Source organism: Dipodomys ordii, unplaced genomic scaffold (assembly GCF_000151885.1).
Source record: "Dipodomys ordii isolate 6190 unplaced genomic scaffold, Dord_2.0 Scaffold203, whole genome shotgun sequence".
Classification (NCBI taxonomy): Eukaryota; Metazoa; Chordata; class Mammalia; order Rodentia; family Heteromyidae; genus Dipodomys; species Dipodomys ordii.
Genome location: NW_012267419.1, coordinates 544591 through 557925, shown reverse-complemented (window position 1 = coordinate 557925; position 13335 = coordinate 544591). Strand labels below are relative to the sequence as shown.

Genomic DNA, 13335 nt, shown 5'->3' with positions numbered 1-13335 from the left:
GTCCTGGGGCTTGAACTCAGGGTCTGGGCACTGTCCCTGAGCCTCTTTTGCTCAAAGCTAGCACTCTACCACTTGAACCACAGCGCCACTTCGAGTTTTTTCTGTTTATGTGGAAGTAAGCAATCAATCCCAGGGCTTATACATTAAATTTTATGTCTGCATTTCTTCCACTTCCTCTCTTCATTCCTCAGCCTACCCCCGCCTTCCACTTGATCCCACTCCCCAATTCCTTTCTAAGGAATTACACTGCGGTCTCTTTTTCATCATGGATTTGAAGACTTCTAACCACTCTCCCTTGCCTATCCTCAGCCCGCATATCACTAAGAGCAGGGTGATGGGCTCTGTTCAGGCTAGAGGGGGCTCTATTGCACATAGAAAAATTTATGACAATAATAAAACCAACAAAAGTCTGTCTGCCTTTTATCATTACCAGGCAATGAAAATTTTGAATAATGTTGGTGATAATCTTCCTTGTCAGGACTGATTGATCTCACCACCTTCATCTGCTGCCTACCCCATGTCAGTCTCCTCACCAGTGGATCTGAGACCCTCACATCCTCTGTGCCTATGCAGGCTGGCACCATCAAATGTGCCAACAATACTTCATCACAACTAGCTACTCATAAATTAAGTTATGTTAATACACTAATGAAGGGGAAAAAAACTTCCTGTCTTCCCTACCCTCAGAACTCTCATTAAGAACCCTCCCAACATTCCAAAATAATATCTGCCACTTAAGAAATCCCTTGAAGATAACATCTCTTCTTCATTGGCTAATCCAGAGCTTGTATTTCCAGCTGCTTATAAGAAAATTACAAAAGTAGTCCACTTAAGAGAACTTAGGGGAGGCTGATTACCAGTGTAACAGTGCACTGTCTGGGAAAAACTAATTGTTGACACATATTCTCCAAACACCCAATGGGCTGATCAGTGCTACAGTGCTATCCATGTTTATCAGGATAACAGCTAAAATTCTGTTCTGGTATGCAGGAATATTCTTCCCTGGATTGCAATTTTGCTAATGCCATTTTTCCATTCATTTGGGTGAGGTCAGGCTATTAGCATATCTTTGACATTGCAATTAATATAGGCTCTATTAAGCTTCACCAAACAACAATTCAAGAATGAGTATAAGGCTGTGGTATAACTCAATGGTACAGTGTATAAGAGAGGTGCTAGTATCAATCCCCAGCCTAAGGAAAGATCAAATGTAGGCAATATTTGTAGTGATGTAATATAAAAGTGCCTGCTACCATGTTCAAGGAAATGGAAGGAGAGTCTGTGGCTAAGTCCTTATGGATATAACCTTTGCATAGTATGTGACATGAGAAAAATATGGCAGCTGTATATGCAGTACCTGATGCCCACTTTGAAAACTAGGGCATAATTCACATATGATAAAATACACAATCTAAATTATATTGTGAGCCACATTTGTCACTCTAGTTTAATCCAGTAAAACAGGAGGCTACTCATGCCCCTCATGATCAAAGAAAGAAATCAGTATTCTAGAGCAGTGATCCATGTTCCAGTGAGGTCTCCTTACCACGATAGTGATTTGCACTTGGTATGTTTTACCCGAGAGGTATAGCATCACTGGAGTGTGATTTGATGGTTCTTTGAGTAGCTCACTATTAGCACTGCTAATACTTGGGGCCATCCGAGGTTATTAAGATCTCATGTGTATTTTCCAACATCACGATATTTGTTGGAAGGTATCTGGCTCCTGTGGTCAATCTGGGCAAGTCTGACAAGGCATACATCCATGTGGGACAACTGGGAAAAATATCTTCAGTGAAACAGAATGGGAGAGATTGCTAAGCTGAGGTGGGAGGATCAAGAGTCTGAGGCCAGCCAGGGCTACATAATGATACCCTGTGTCAGAGGAGGAGAAGAAAAAGGGGAGGGGAGGAGAAACAGTGGTAGAGTGTCTAACTAGCAAGGCACTCTAGCCTCTGAATTCAGTCCGAGTGCCACCAAAACAACAAAAATTCAATGAATGAACATTTATTTCCTTTCTTCTTTCAGTTGGAAAGACTTTATAACTACAATTTCTTTTCTTGCTTTCAAGGCAGTGAATAGGAAGGATGGTATAACCAACCACCCAGGATGAGAATGTAAATGTTTAAGACAAAGGGCTGTCATGCAATAACCGAGCCATGCAGTTATCAGGCTGCCCTCCTTCCTGTTTCTCTAGGCAGCCTTTCCTGATGTCAACTCAACCAGTTCATTTCTCAGTCACTTGACATGTGGCTATATTTACACACAAATATAAGAACTGCATCCTGTGCTGTAAGCATTCAGTCAAGTTTATCTTTAAGCACTGTATGGTTTCTGCAGTGCAGAAACAATATTCAAGTTTAAGTTAGCATGAAGTGAGGGACACAAAATGGTTCCTTGGAAAATATTTATCCATAATAAGGAGATGTACAATGCTTCCTTATATCGTGCTTTACAGTTTTGCACATATTTTCACAATTATTATTCTTCACTTGATTATTAGAACAACTCTGGAAGTAGTTAGATCAGGCATTATCATTATTCCCATTCAGGAAAAAAAAATGAGCCTCAAACAATCTCATTGGAATACTTGCCAGAAGCTACCTACCTTGGAAGTGATATACCAGGCAGCTTGAAATCAAGATGATATTTTTATTATAATTTGAAGCACTCTTATACATTACCTGTTTAATTTTTGGAACTAGATATTCCATATATAGGACTCTAACCATTGCATAGTCGTTGAAAAAGGCACTATCTTAACTGGTATATAGGGAAATAGAGGCTCCCATAATTACAATATTGCACTGAGTAGTGGTTGCACCTGTTGGTCTAATTTGTATATTTTATTCATATGATGAAATACTAAACTTTATAACTAATATTAAAGGAAAATATGATCTTTCTTTGCTTTCTCATTCCTTCTATCCCCCTTCCCCCTTCCTTCTGTCCTTACTTCTCTTTCTTCTTTTTTTGCCAGTCCTAGGGCTTGAACTCTGGGCCTGGGCACTGTCCCTGAGCTTCTTTTGCTCATGACTAGCACTCTACCACTTGTGCCACAGTGTCACTTCTGGCCTTTTCTGTTTATGTGGTACTGAGGAATCAAACCCAGGATTTCATGCATGATAAGCAAGCACTCTACCACTAAGCCACATTCCCAGACTCTTTCTCTTCTTTTACATTCCTTCCATTTATTCATTAGTTCATTCTTCCTCTTTATCTTTCTTCTCTCTCCTCGCCCCTCTCTTCTTTCCTTTTTTTGCCTTCTTTACTTTCTCTCTCTCTCTCTCTCTCTCTCTCTCTCTCTCTCTCTCTCTCTCTCTCTCTCTCCCCCTCTCTGTTTCTTTCCCCTATAAAACTATTTTACTTTCCAAATAATTCTCACCATTTTTGAGTTGATGAATCCAACGTTTTCTCAGTTCTTCAGTTGGGGAGAAGACATAGAGAGGCCCCTCATCATATACAACCTAGAGCAGTGGACACAGAATTCTTCAGTTAGGATTTGGGGAGAGTGGGGAGAAAGACATGGACACAATAAATTTAAATATAACTTTATATAACTTATATTCATTGTAGAAAGCAAAGAAAGGCAGGGTCTTGGGCTGGGAAGGTGGCTCAGTGGTAGAGTGCTTGCCTTGCATGCATGAAGCCCTGGGTTCAATTCCTCAGTACCACATAAGCAGAAAAAAAGCCAGAAGTGGCGCTGTGGCTCCAGTGGTAGAGCGCTAGCCTTGAGCTGAAGAGCTGAGGGACAGCGCCCAGGCCCAGAGTTCAGGCCCACGACTGGACCTCCCACTCCCCCCCAAAAAAAGAAAGGCAGAGTCTTCCACCAGCAGTTGTTCAGGGGTTCTGGAACAACCCTAAACTATTCAGGAAAGGAAGATGTTGAGTCTCTTAGCTTTTTTAATACTTTTAGTTCCTCTTTACTGGTGTATATGCTTTATGTATATGCTTATTCTATATTGTTTCCCTTATCACTCAGCAGAGATGTTTATTTTTTCTCTAGCAAAGGACATTTTTCTATTTTATTATCAAACTTTGAGCTTATATAGAAGGGTATTGAAGTGATGATCTATGTCTTGGTTAGTATATATGTTATTCATTTGGATAGTATAGAGGCCACTCTTTATAGCCTCCCCACACCAAAATTAGTTAGAACAAACCAAATTTGGAACCACAATTTACTTTGAGAAATCAAAGTATATATTAGCACTATCACTGAATCAGTCCACTTTTATTTGGAAAATAAAATCAGTCTCACAGACTTTCCTGCCCGGGCTGGCTTCAAACCACAATCCTCAGATCTCAGCCTCCTGAGTAGCTAGGATTACAGGTATGAGCCACTGGTGCCCACCTCAGTCCACATTTTTTGAAAATCTGCCCTATACAAGAGATGCTACATGTTGTGGAGATGCATTAAATACAAATACCTGGTTTTATCATTCACAAAGTTAAGACACACCACACATCAAATTCCAAAGTCAAATATAAATTGATTTAAATTAGGTACTGGTCAGCATCATACACTAGCACAAGCAACATCATCTTGTTGAAAGATGGTGGTAGTAAAAATTAGGCCTAAAAACATCCTTTACAGCATTTATAATAGTCAGGAAAGTGAATAAAGCCATTTTAGATTTTTCTTCTGTGCTTGTTAGTCTTACTGTGCTCATAAATTCATGGCAGAAAGCCCCCTCCCCTGAGATTTTCCACTTCCTTTTCTGGCTTTCACTGTTGCAGAGGCTGCAATATTCATAACATGTGACCTCCAGAGTTGTCAGGACATAAGCCACACGGAACACTGAATTTTCCTCTTTCCTTTTTATGGCTTTCATTGCATCCACTAAACAGATGCCTATGGGGCTGGTTCTTCAGCTATTTCACATTAGAAGAATTTAGGTTTATGCACGAGACTAACAGGCTTTCTCCATATGGAACTTCTTAATATCACTCATTCTCCCCTACTCCATCTTTCAACCCACATGATCACCATAGATAAGAGAAGCAGAATCAGAAGGAAGTGAAATGTTCACTCAACAAGCAAAGTATCTTTGCCAATGTTGTTACCATAAACCAAAGATGCCATAATGGAATCAGAATTATAAAATTTTTCTCTTCCATGTACAGCAATAGAAAAAACTATATTAAATTGGGAGAATTGGAAAGCAATCAATCTTGGCTCTTGTCAGTCTTATTTTTTTGTCCAGCTAAAACCAAGCTCTTGCTCCACAGACCACAATCATCTAGTGGGCAATTACTAGAAGAAGGCTTAAAACTGTAAACCAGTGTGTTTTATTCTGCAGCTCAGAACCATCGCTCAAGGATCTCTCAGCCATTCTCAAGAATGTAACTACCAAAAAGAATATTTGTCTCGAAGAGGCTATGGGAGGAAAGACTCCTAACTTTGATAATCACCAGTCAACAAACACAACAGACCTAGTCTCATTTACACTAACCATCCCTTTGTATATTTCACTTCTATGACTCTACTGAGCCACTGTATTGTCCTTTGTTTTTTAAAAAAATTACTAATCCTAGATGCCATGGCATTGAACTATATATTAGTCTCCAACTAGCTTTGCTGTAGAAAATGTCTCTTAAATATTGGTTTTGATGTTCCTATTTGCCTGGGCAATTTTCAAGGCCTTCATTATCTCTTTTGCTGAAACCACTAATTTTTTTTTTGACGGTTGTGGGGCCTGAACTCTGGGCCTGGACGTTGCCCCTCAGCTCTTCAGCTCAAGGCTAGTGCTCTACCACTGAGCCACATTCTCAGCCCTTGAAACCACTAATTCTTGCTTGATATGGTGGTGTACACTTTTGATCAATGTACTTGGGAGTCTGAAGCTGTAGGATTTGGGGCTCAAGGTTAGCCTAGGCTACATAGTGAAACCGTCTCAGAAAAGCAACAAGAAAAAGCCAGGCGTGACAGCCCCTGTCTATAAATCTAGCTACTCCGAGGGTAAGTAGAGATCAGGAAGACATTGGTTCAAGGCCACTCTAGGTAAAATGTTAATGAGACCTTATCTCAACAAATAAATCTAGGTATAGTGATGAATATCTGTAATGCCAGCTACTGGAAGGCATGGGAAGAAGGATCACAATCTGTGTCCTGTTCCAGACAAAAATTAGAAATCTTATGATGTAAAGGTTAACCAAAAGGGATGTGGCTCAAGTGGTAGAGTACCTGTCTAGCAAGTGTTGGCTCAGAGTTCAATCTCTATCAACAACAAAAAAGGGAGGAAAGAAGGGGAAAATGGAAGGGAGAAAGGAGAGAGAGGGGGAGGGAGAGAAAGATTGAGAGAGGTGGGGGGGAGAGAGAGGCTCTTCACTTGGGCCTACAGGTGTCTACTAGGTGACCTTTTGATATCAGGAAGTTGAAATCTCCAACCTGCTATCATGCTTGCACTGTCATTTCTTGGACATGTATATCAGCCATGAGGATTGACTATGAATGCACAGACTACCAATTACTTCACTTCAATTACCTTTACCCATGCCTTAAATCACCTGTGCTTCTTTATTCCATAAATATCCCCAAGCAATGTCAAGGAGGCAGATCTGAGACTTGGTATCCCACCACTATATTTCAAATTCTGTGCATTGAGACCTAGTAGCCTTCCCTCTGCCTTGAACTCCAACCTGGATAACTTCATTGTAGGGTCCTTTTCAGAACTGGTGAGAGAAAATAGCTCACCTGGAAGGGGTAAGGGAACCTTTCAATGATTGAAATTTGCTCCATTTCACTGGACTCTTCACCTCTTCTCTGTAATGAAAGAAGAAAGGGTTATCCTACTGATGCCTTGTTGTTTTCTGAACTTCTTTATTTATTGAAGGCTTTCTACAGCAGATTCAGAAGACTTTGTTGAACACATAATATTAATTCCTAGTGGTGACTAACTTCCCACAGCCTGGTAGGGACCATGTACATAGGCTCCAGCACTTAAGAATGGCTGCAGACCTTTCAAATTACTAAGAAAAGCAAATTTTCTCAATAATTCATGTTGGGACAAACATTGAACTACTAATATTAGAAGGAGAAGAATGTAATAGATATTTTATACCATATATCAAAGTAAAATCCAATCAAAAACCTACTTTTTATAAAAATGAAAATATGAGCTGGGCACTGATGGCTCATGCCTGTAATCCTAGCTACTCAGGAGGCTGAGATCTGAGAATCATGGTTAAAACCCAGCCCAGGCAGGAAAGTCTGTGAGATTCTCATCTCCAATTAACCACCAGAAAACCAGAAGTGGCACTGTGGATTAATGATAGAGTGCTAAGCTTACCATGGGATGAAAAGCTGAGGGACAGCACCTAGGCCCAGAGTTCAAGCCCCATGACTGACCAAAAAAAATGTGGCTATGAATGATCAAGAGCAAATATAAATGTCCTTATGTGATGTTGTGGGGAACAAGGGCTTTCTAGTATAATTTTAAAGGTCAGAACTATTAAGAACAAGATGAACTAACTAAATTTTAAAACCCTATATGGCAAAGTAAAAACCAACAACAACTATGTTTTATTTAATTTTTTACATTTTAATTTTTATTTTTTCAAAGAAAAGCAATAAACTGCACAAATATTTTAATATATTACCTTAAGAGATCTTTGGAACTACTAGACATATAATAAGTATCTTGATAGAAAATTGGGCCACAGATTGGGAATGTGGCTTAGTGGTAGAGTGCTTGCCTAGCATGCATGAAGCCCTGTGTTAGATTCCTTATTACAGAAAATGGGCCAAAAAGATTAACTGAAAGTCCATAATTGAAAATACAGGGGCTTGCCTAACAAGCATGAGTTTCTGAGTTCAATCTCCAGTACTGCAAAGAAAGGAAAGGAGGAGAGGAAGTGGGAGAGGGAGAGGGAGAGAGAGGGGGAGAGGGAGAGGGAGAGGGTGAGGGAGAAGGTGAGGGAAAGGAAAAAGAGGAGAGAGGAGGGGTGGGGAGGGGAGGGGAGGGGAGAAAAGAAGAAAATACATGTGAGCAATGGACACATAATCATCCATCCTTGAGTTAAAGGACACTAAAATAAACCAGAATGAAATAGTATTTTACTTCACTGTCAAATTAAATAAAACCTAAACTATCCATAATACTGGATAAAGACTATAGAGAAACAAATATTCTCCTACATAGTTTGCAGAAGTATATGAAAATCCAATCTCACTACTAAAAAGCTGAAATAGAATAAAAAAATAAAATTCAAAGCACCGAGATTTCATAAATAGAAAAACAAAATTCTACTTCCAACTTCTAAGAAAAGAGTATAAAAAGTATACAAATAAGGTGTGATGGCATATGCATGTAATCTCAGCACTCTGGAAGTAAGGACAGGAGGATCTCATGTTTGCGCTGATACAAGGAAAAATCTTGTCTCAAGAAAAAGTAAAGGAAGGTTACAAAGTAAGATGAATAGTATGATATGATTGTGGGTTCTAATTATGTACCACATATATGAGTGCAAGTATATGGATTGCTGTAGATAAAAGCATCTGAAAGTCTGTATATACCATCATGCCAATAGTTGTTTTGACTGCATAATCACACTATGCATAATTTTCTTATTTTTTAGCTTTTATATATATATTCTCCAGAATTTCTATAGTGCATTAGTCTTTTCTTTCCCATAGGGTCATCTTGCATTACTATTATGATCAGGAAAAATGAAAGTTCTGTATTTGAAAACACCAAATCAGCCAGGTACTGTTGGTTCATGCCTATAATCTTAGTTACTCGGGAAGCTGAGATCTAGAGGATCACGGTTCAAAGCCAGTTTAAGCAGAAAAGTCTGTAAGACTATTTCAATTAACAAGCAAAAAGCTGGAAGTGGAGGTGTAGCTCAAGTGGTAGAGCACTAGCTATGGGGAAGCCTAGGGAGAGTGTAAGGTCTAGTGTTCAAGCCCCAGTACCAGCACAATAATAAAACAACAACAACAGAAAAAAAAACAAAAACAAAACAAAAACATCTCATGTGACTCTAGGATCTTGACATAGAGACTTAACTCAAGTGTGAAATTCTGATCTTTGTAACTGAAGGATGAAAACCCACCCCCTCTGCTCAGTTTGAAAACCTGATGTGGCAATGATTTGTGATTGGTTATTAAGCATTTCACGTTAAGTGAGTTGTTTGTTCTGCAGCTGGAGGAAAGAAACTGAGACTCAGTATAAATAAGCCATAGTATAATGAAGACATTTATATATTTATATGTGACTGCATTCCTCATTGCACAGCATTACCAGTTTACTTACAGAAAATTGAAAAGTTTCAAGTTTCTCAGAATCTGTAGCCCTCCCTCTCTGACATTAGTCTCTTCTTACCGGAATCTGTCTTTCTGGTGGAGGATTTTTTTCAGGAACCACTGTTTCAACACAAGTGATCTTCTCAACATCTATTGAACCCTTCTTACTGCCTCTTCTCTGAGAAAGAGAATGAGGGGAAAATGGAGACAGATTAAGAACAATTAAACTTTTTATCTAATCATTCATAATGATGAGGATGTCACCATAGTCTATATCTTATCTTTTTTTTTTTGGGTCCAGTCGTGGGGCCTGAACTCTGGGCCTGGGTGCTGTTCCTCAGCTCTTCAGCTCAAGGCTAGCGCACTACCACTTGAGCCACAGCACCACTTCCGGCTTTTTTCTTTTTGCTTATGTGGTGCTTAGGAATGGAACCCAGGGCCTCATGCATGCAAGGCAAGCGCTCTACCACTGAGCCACCTTCCCAGCCCCACCATAGTCTATATCAAGACCTATATTGAAAAGGAACAATCTTCAAGATCCATTAATCTAACCATCTTTAACTACCAAATCTCTGTGGGAAAGTAATGTCAAAATAAATTTTAAAAGGATTTTTTCCTTGTCAGATGGCATAGATCTTCTCCTATTCTGTAGGCTGTCTTTTTAGCTTAGTGACTATGCCCTTTACTGGGCAGAAAGGTTTTAGCTTGTCCATTCTCTCTCCAATTTGCTGAGCCCCTAGAACTCTTCTCAGAATGTTCTGCCTACCCACATATTGTAATGTTTCTCCTACTCCTTCCTCTGGTAGTTGCAAGGTTTCAGTTTGAAGTCATTGGTCAATTTTAGATTGATATTAGTACAAGGAGACAGACAGGGATTGGAGTGGGAAAGATGGGGAAGAACAATGGAAGAGGTGACAGGGATCAAAATACATTGTGATGTGGCTCATACCTCTAATCTCTACTCTGGAGGCTGAAATCTGAGGATTGTGACGTGAAGCCAGCCTGGCTAGGGAAATCTGTGAGATTCTTATCTCCAATTAACCACTAAAAAGCCAAAAGTGAAGTGTGGCTCAAGAAGTTATTCTACTACTACCAACCTTGAGTGAAAAAGCAAGGGACAGTATCCAGGCCTTGAGTTCAAGCCCAAGTATTGGCAGGCACACACAAACACACAAACACACACACACACACACACACACACACCACAAAGATGCATTGTAGCACTGTAACTCATAAACTGATACAGGTACAACTACTTAAAGGTAATAATCAAAATAATAATAAACCTCATAGGTTAGTGGAGAAGACAGACAGGTATAAACAAATAAACATACATTTACAATTCTGCAATAAAAACGGTGATTTCCAACTCTTGGATTTCATTTGCAACAAGCATTTAATAAGTACTCACCAATTGCAAGATTCCATGACAAGAATTCCCCCATGGCTTCTTAGCGCCTTTGAATTTTTGCCCCAGCACAGCTGTAACAAGTTCTAAACTAGGAAGTATTTTGTTGACTGTAATGTACTTGGGTCTATTCTACTTCTGTCCCTTCCCCTATGATGGACACCTATCTCTTCCTGAAAGGCCTAAAGGCCAAGTCCTTGAAATATTCAGATTCAATCTTCATAGCTGAAAAACTTACCCCACGTTCAAAGTCATACTCATAGTAGGAAAGTTTGTGCACAGTCAGGAGAAAGAGGCGTTTCTTGAAGTTCAAAGGTGATGTTTTCTTTTTTTGCTGGGAGCGTTTCAGAAAGATGCTCTCCAGTATTACTGTGGCCATTGTTTCTTTGTTCTGGAGTTCACACGTGTGCTGTAGATAAGGAAAGTTCTTAAGGTTCCAGCACATTGATCCCCATCCTTCCTGGCTCCCCATCAGCCTTGGTATCTATTTCAGTTGAAATAAAAATGTGCAGTGCTAGCAATGTTCGAGGTTCAAAGCCAGCCTGGGTAAGAAAGTCCACAAAATTCTTATTGCCAATTAAACCTCAAAAAGCCAGAAGCACAGCTGTGGCTCAGGCTATAAAGTGTCAGATTTGAGTGAAAAAGCTAAGGGGCAACTCTCAGGCTCTGAGTTCAAGCCATAGTACTTGCATACAAAAAAGAAAGGAAAATGTAAAGTGTTGTTATAATAATGGGACACTTCTGTTCCCATCACTAAAAAAAACCCAAAAACAAAAACAAAAACAAAAAAACACAGTTCATTTAGCATTTCAAGCTGGACTCTGGAACACCTATTAGCCTGTAATCCTAGCTATTCAGGAGGCAGAGATCTAAGGATCTCAGATTTTCTCCCCAGGCAGAAAAGTCCATGAGACTTTTATCACCAATAAACTACTCAGAAAACGCCAGAAGTGGTGTTGTGGCTCAAGAGGTAGAGTGCTAATCTTGAACATAAACAGGCTCAAAGACAGCACCCAGGCCCTAAGCACCCAGGCCCTGAGTACCAGGACCAGCAAAAAATAAAAATAGAGTTTTAGTGTTATAACATTGTATCTCTTTGTTACACTACAAATGCACCCGTTTTTACATAGCTAACCTTTTGAGCCTCTTAGCTCTATATGGGGAGAATTCAGAAAGAGGAAGCTTATTAAGAAGAGTTTAGCATACAAACTGCACTATACCAACCAATTAATATTAATAGCACTTGTGGCTTTTATCGCTGGCTTTGTTATGATCAGGTAAAACACTGTTAAGGACACTACCAGAGTAAAACTCAGTAAGAGATATGGGGGGAGGGTGTGTGTGTGTGTGTGTGTGTGTGTGTGTGTGTGTGCGCGCGCGCGCGCGCGCGTGCGCGGGCATGTGTGCACATATGCCTGCCAGAACTGGGGTTTGAACGCAGCACCTTGAGTTTGCTTAGCTTTTTCACTCAAGGCTGACACTCTACCACATAAGCCACATATCCATATACTCATTAATTTGAGATAAGAATCTTGAATTTTTGTGCCCAGATTTGACTTCGAACCAGATATTCTCACCTTGTGAGTAGCTAGGATTACAGGTGTGAGCCACTGGTGCCTGGCTTTGGGAAGAGTCTATGAGATCTTAAAACTAATCAAACAACTACTTAGCCAGAATGTCCAAGAAGCAGTATTTTCATTTAATTCTTCTTTAAAATACTAGTGAATAGGCCAGCAAGATTCTGGTCATATCCTTTCTCTTTATAGGATGATTAAAACAAAATCCTGTTTCAGTGCCATCTACTTGTCAGGCATTTTATGTACTCTTTGTGTGTGCATGCACTGATAATCAAGTCCAAAGCTCTGCACATGCTATACAAGCAGTTTCCCACTAGAAAATATCCCCAGCCTGTCAGGCATTTTATATTCATTACTTATTTTTGACAATGGATGAGAAAAACAAGACTCTTAGAAGCTTCATCCATCTATATAATCTTCGCTATTTCATCATCTATGACCCCTTACTCTTTTGGGTACAGTTCCTCACCTCCCAGACAGTTTTGTTTTGGTTCGATTTGGCTTTCGCCTTCGACAGGGTATAATGCCAGCCACTTTAATACCCAGTCATCCCCCGGATGGCTATCATCAAAGAGAAGTTGACACAGACTTCTATGAATGTTCTGTGAAAGGAAATGGTGAGTACAAAGGATAAGGCAGAATTCAGAACCCAGGGACACTTCTGCCTATTCCTCTAGGCCTCAGGGTGATCTGCCTAAACTGTCAACTGTTCTTTTTCTTTTAAGGAAAACACTTTCTCAATCTTGCCATCTTTGCTTATATTTTCCTTCTTTAAATCCTCTACAGGAGACTGTCTCACTGATTGATTCCTAGAACACTTTTGCACTTTTTTTTTGGGGGAGGGGGGGTCCGGTCGTGGAGCCTGAACTCTGGCCCTGGGCGCTGTCCCTCAGCTCTTCAGCTCAAGGCTAGCATGCTACCACTTGAGCCATAGCACCACTTCTGGCTTTTTTTTTTCTGCTTATGTGGTGCTGAGGAATCGAACCCAGGGCCTCATGCATGCAAGGCAAGTGCTCTACCACTGAGCCACCTTCCCAGTCCCTACTTTTGCATTTTTTCAGGATATTTACAGTTAATAAAATAAAATCACAGTATTTGGGTAG

The 13335-nt window shown here is 40.0% G+C and overlaps 1 protein-coding gene across 2 annotated transcripts in view; it reads right to left on the bottom strand.

The window, feature by feature from the left end:
• Btk (Bruton agammaglobulinemia tyrosine kinase) overlaps positions 1 to 13335 on the bottom strand; it is a 35284-nt gene that overhangs the window by 15229 nt on the left and 6720 nt on the right. The window contains exons 2-6 of one of the 2 annotated variants that reach the window (XM_013035095.1): positions 12702 to 12834; positions 10894 to 11064; positions 9327 to 9425; positions 6698 to 6766; positions 3386 to 3467 (exon numbers count right to left, since the gene is read on the bottom strand). In XM_013035095.1, coding sequence (XP_012890549.1) covers positions 3386 to 3467; positions 6698 to 6766; positions 9327 to 9425; positions 10894 to 11034 — 391 coding nt within the window. In that variant the 5' untranslated portion in view covers positions 11035 to 11064; positions 12702 to 12834. The remainder of the gene's footprint in view (positions 1 to 3385; positions 3468 to 6697; positions 6767 to 9326; positions 9426 to 10893; positions 11065 to 12701; positions 12835 to 13335) is intronic. The other variant, XM_013035094.1, reaches the window with a different exon arrangement.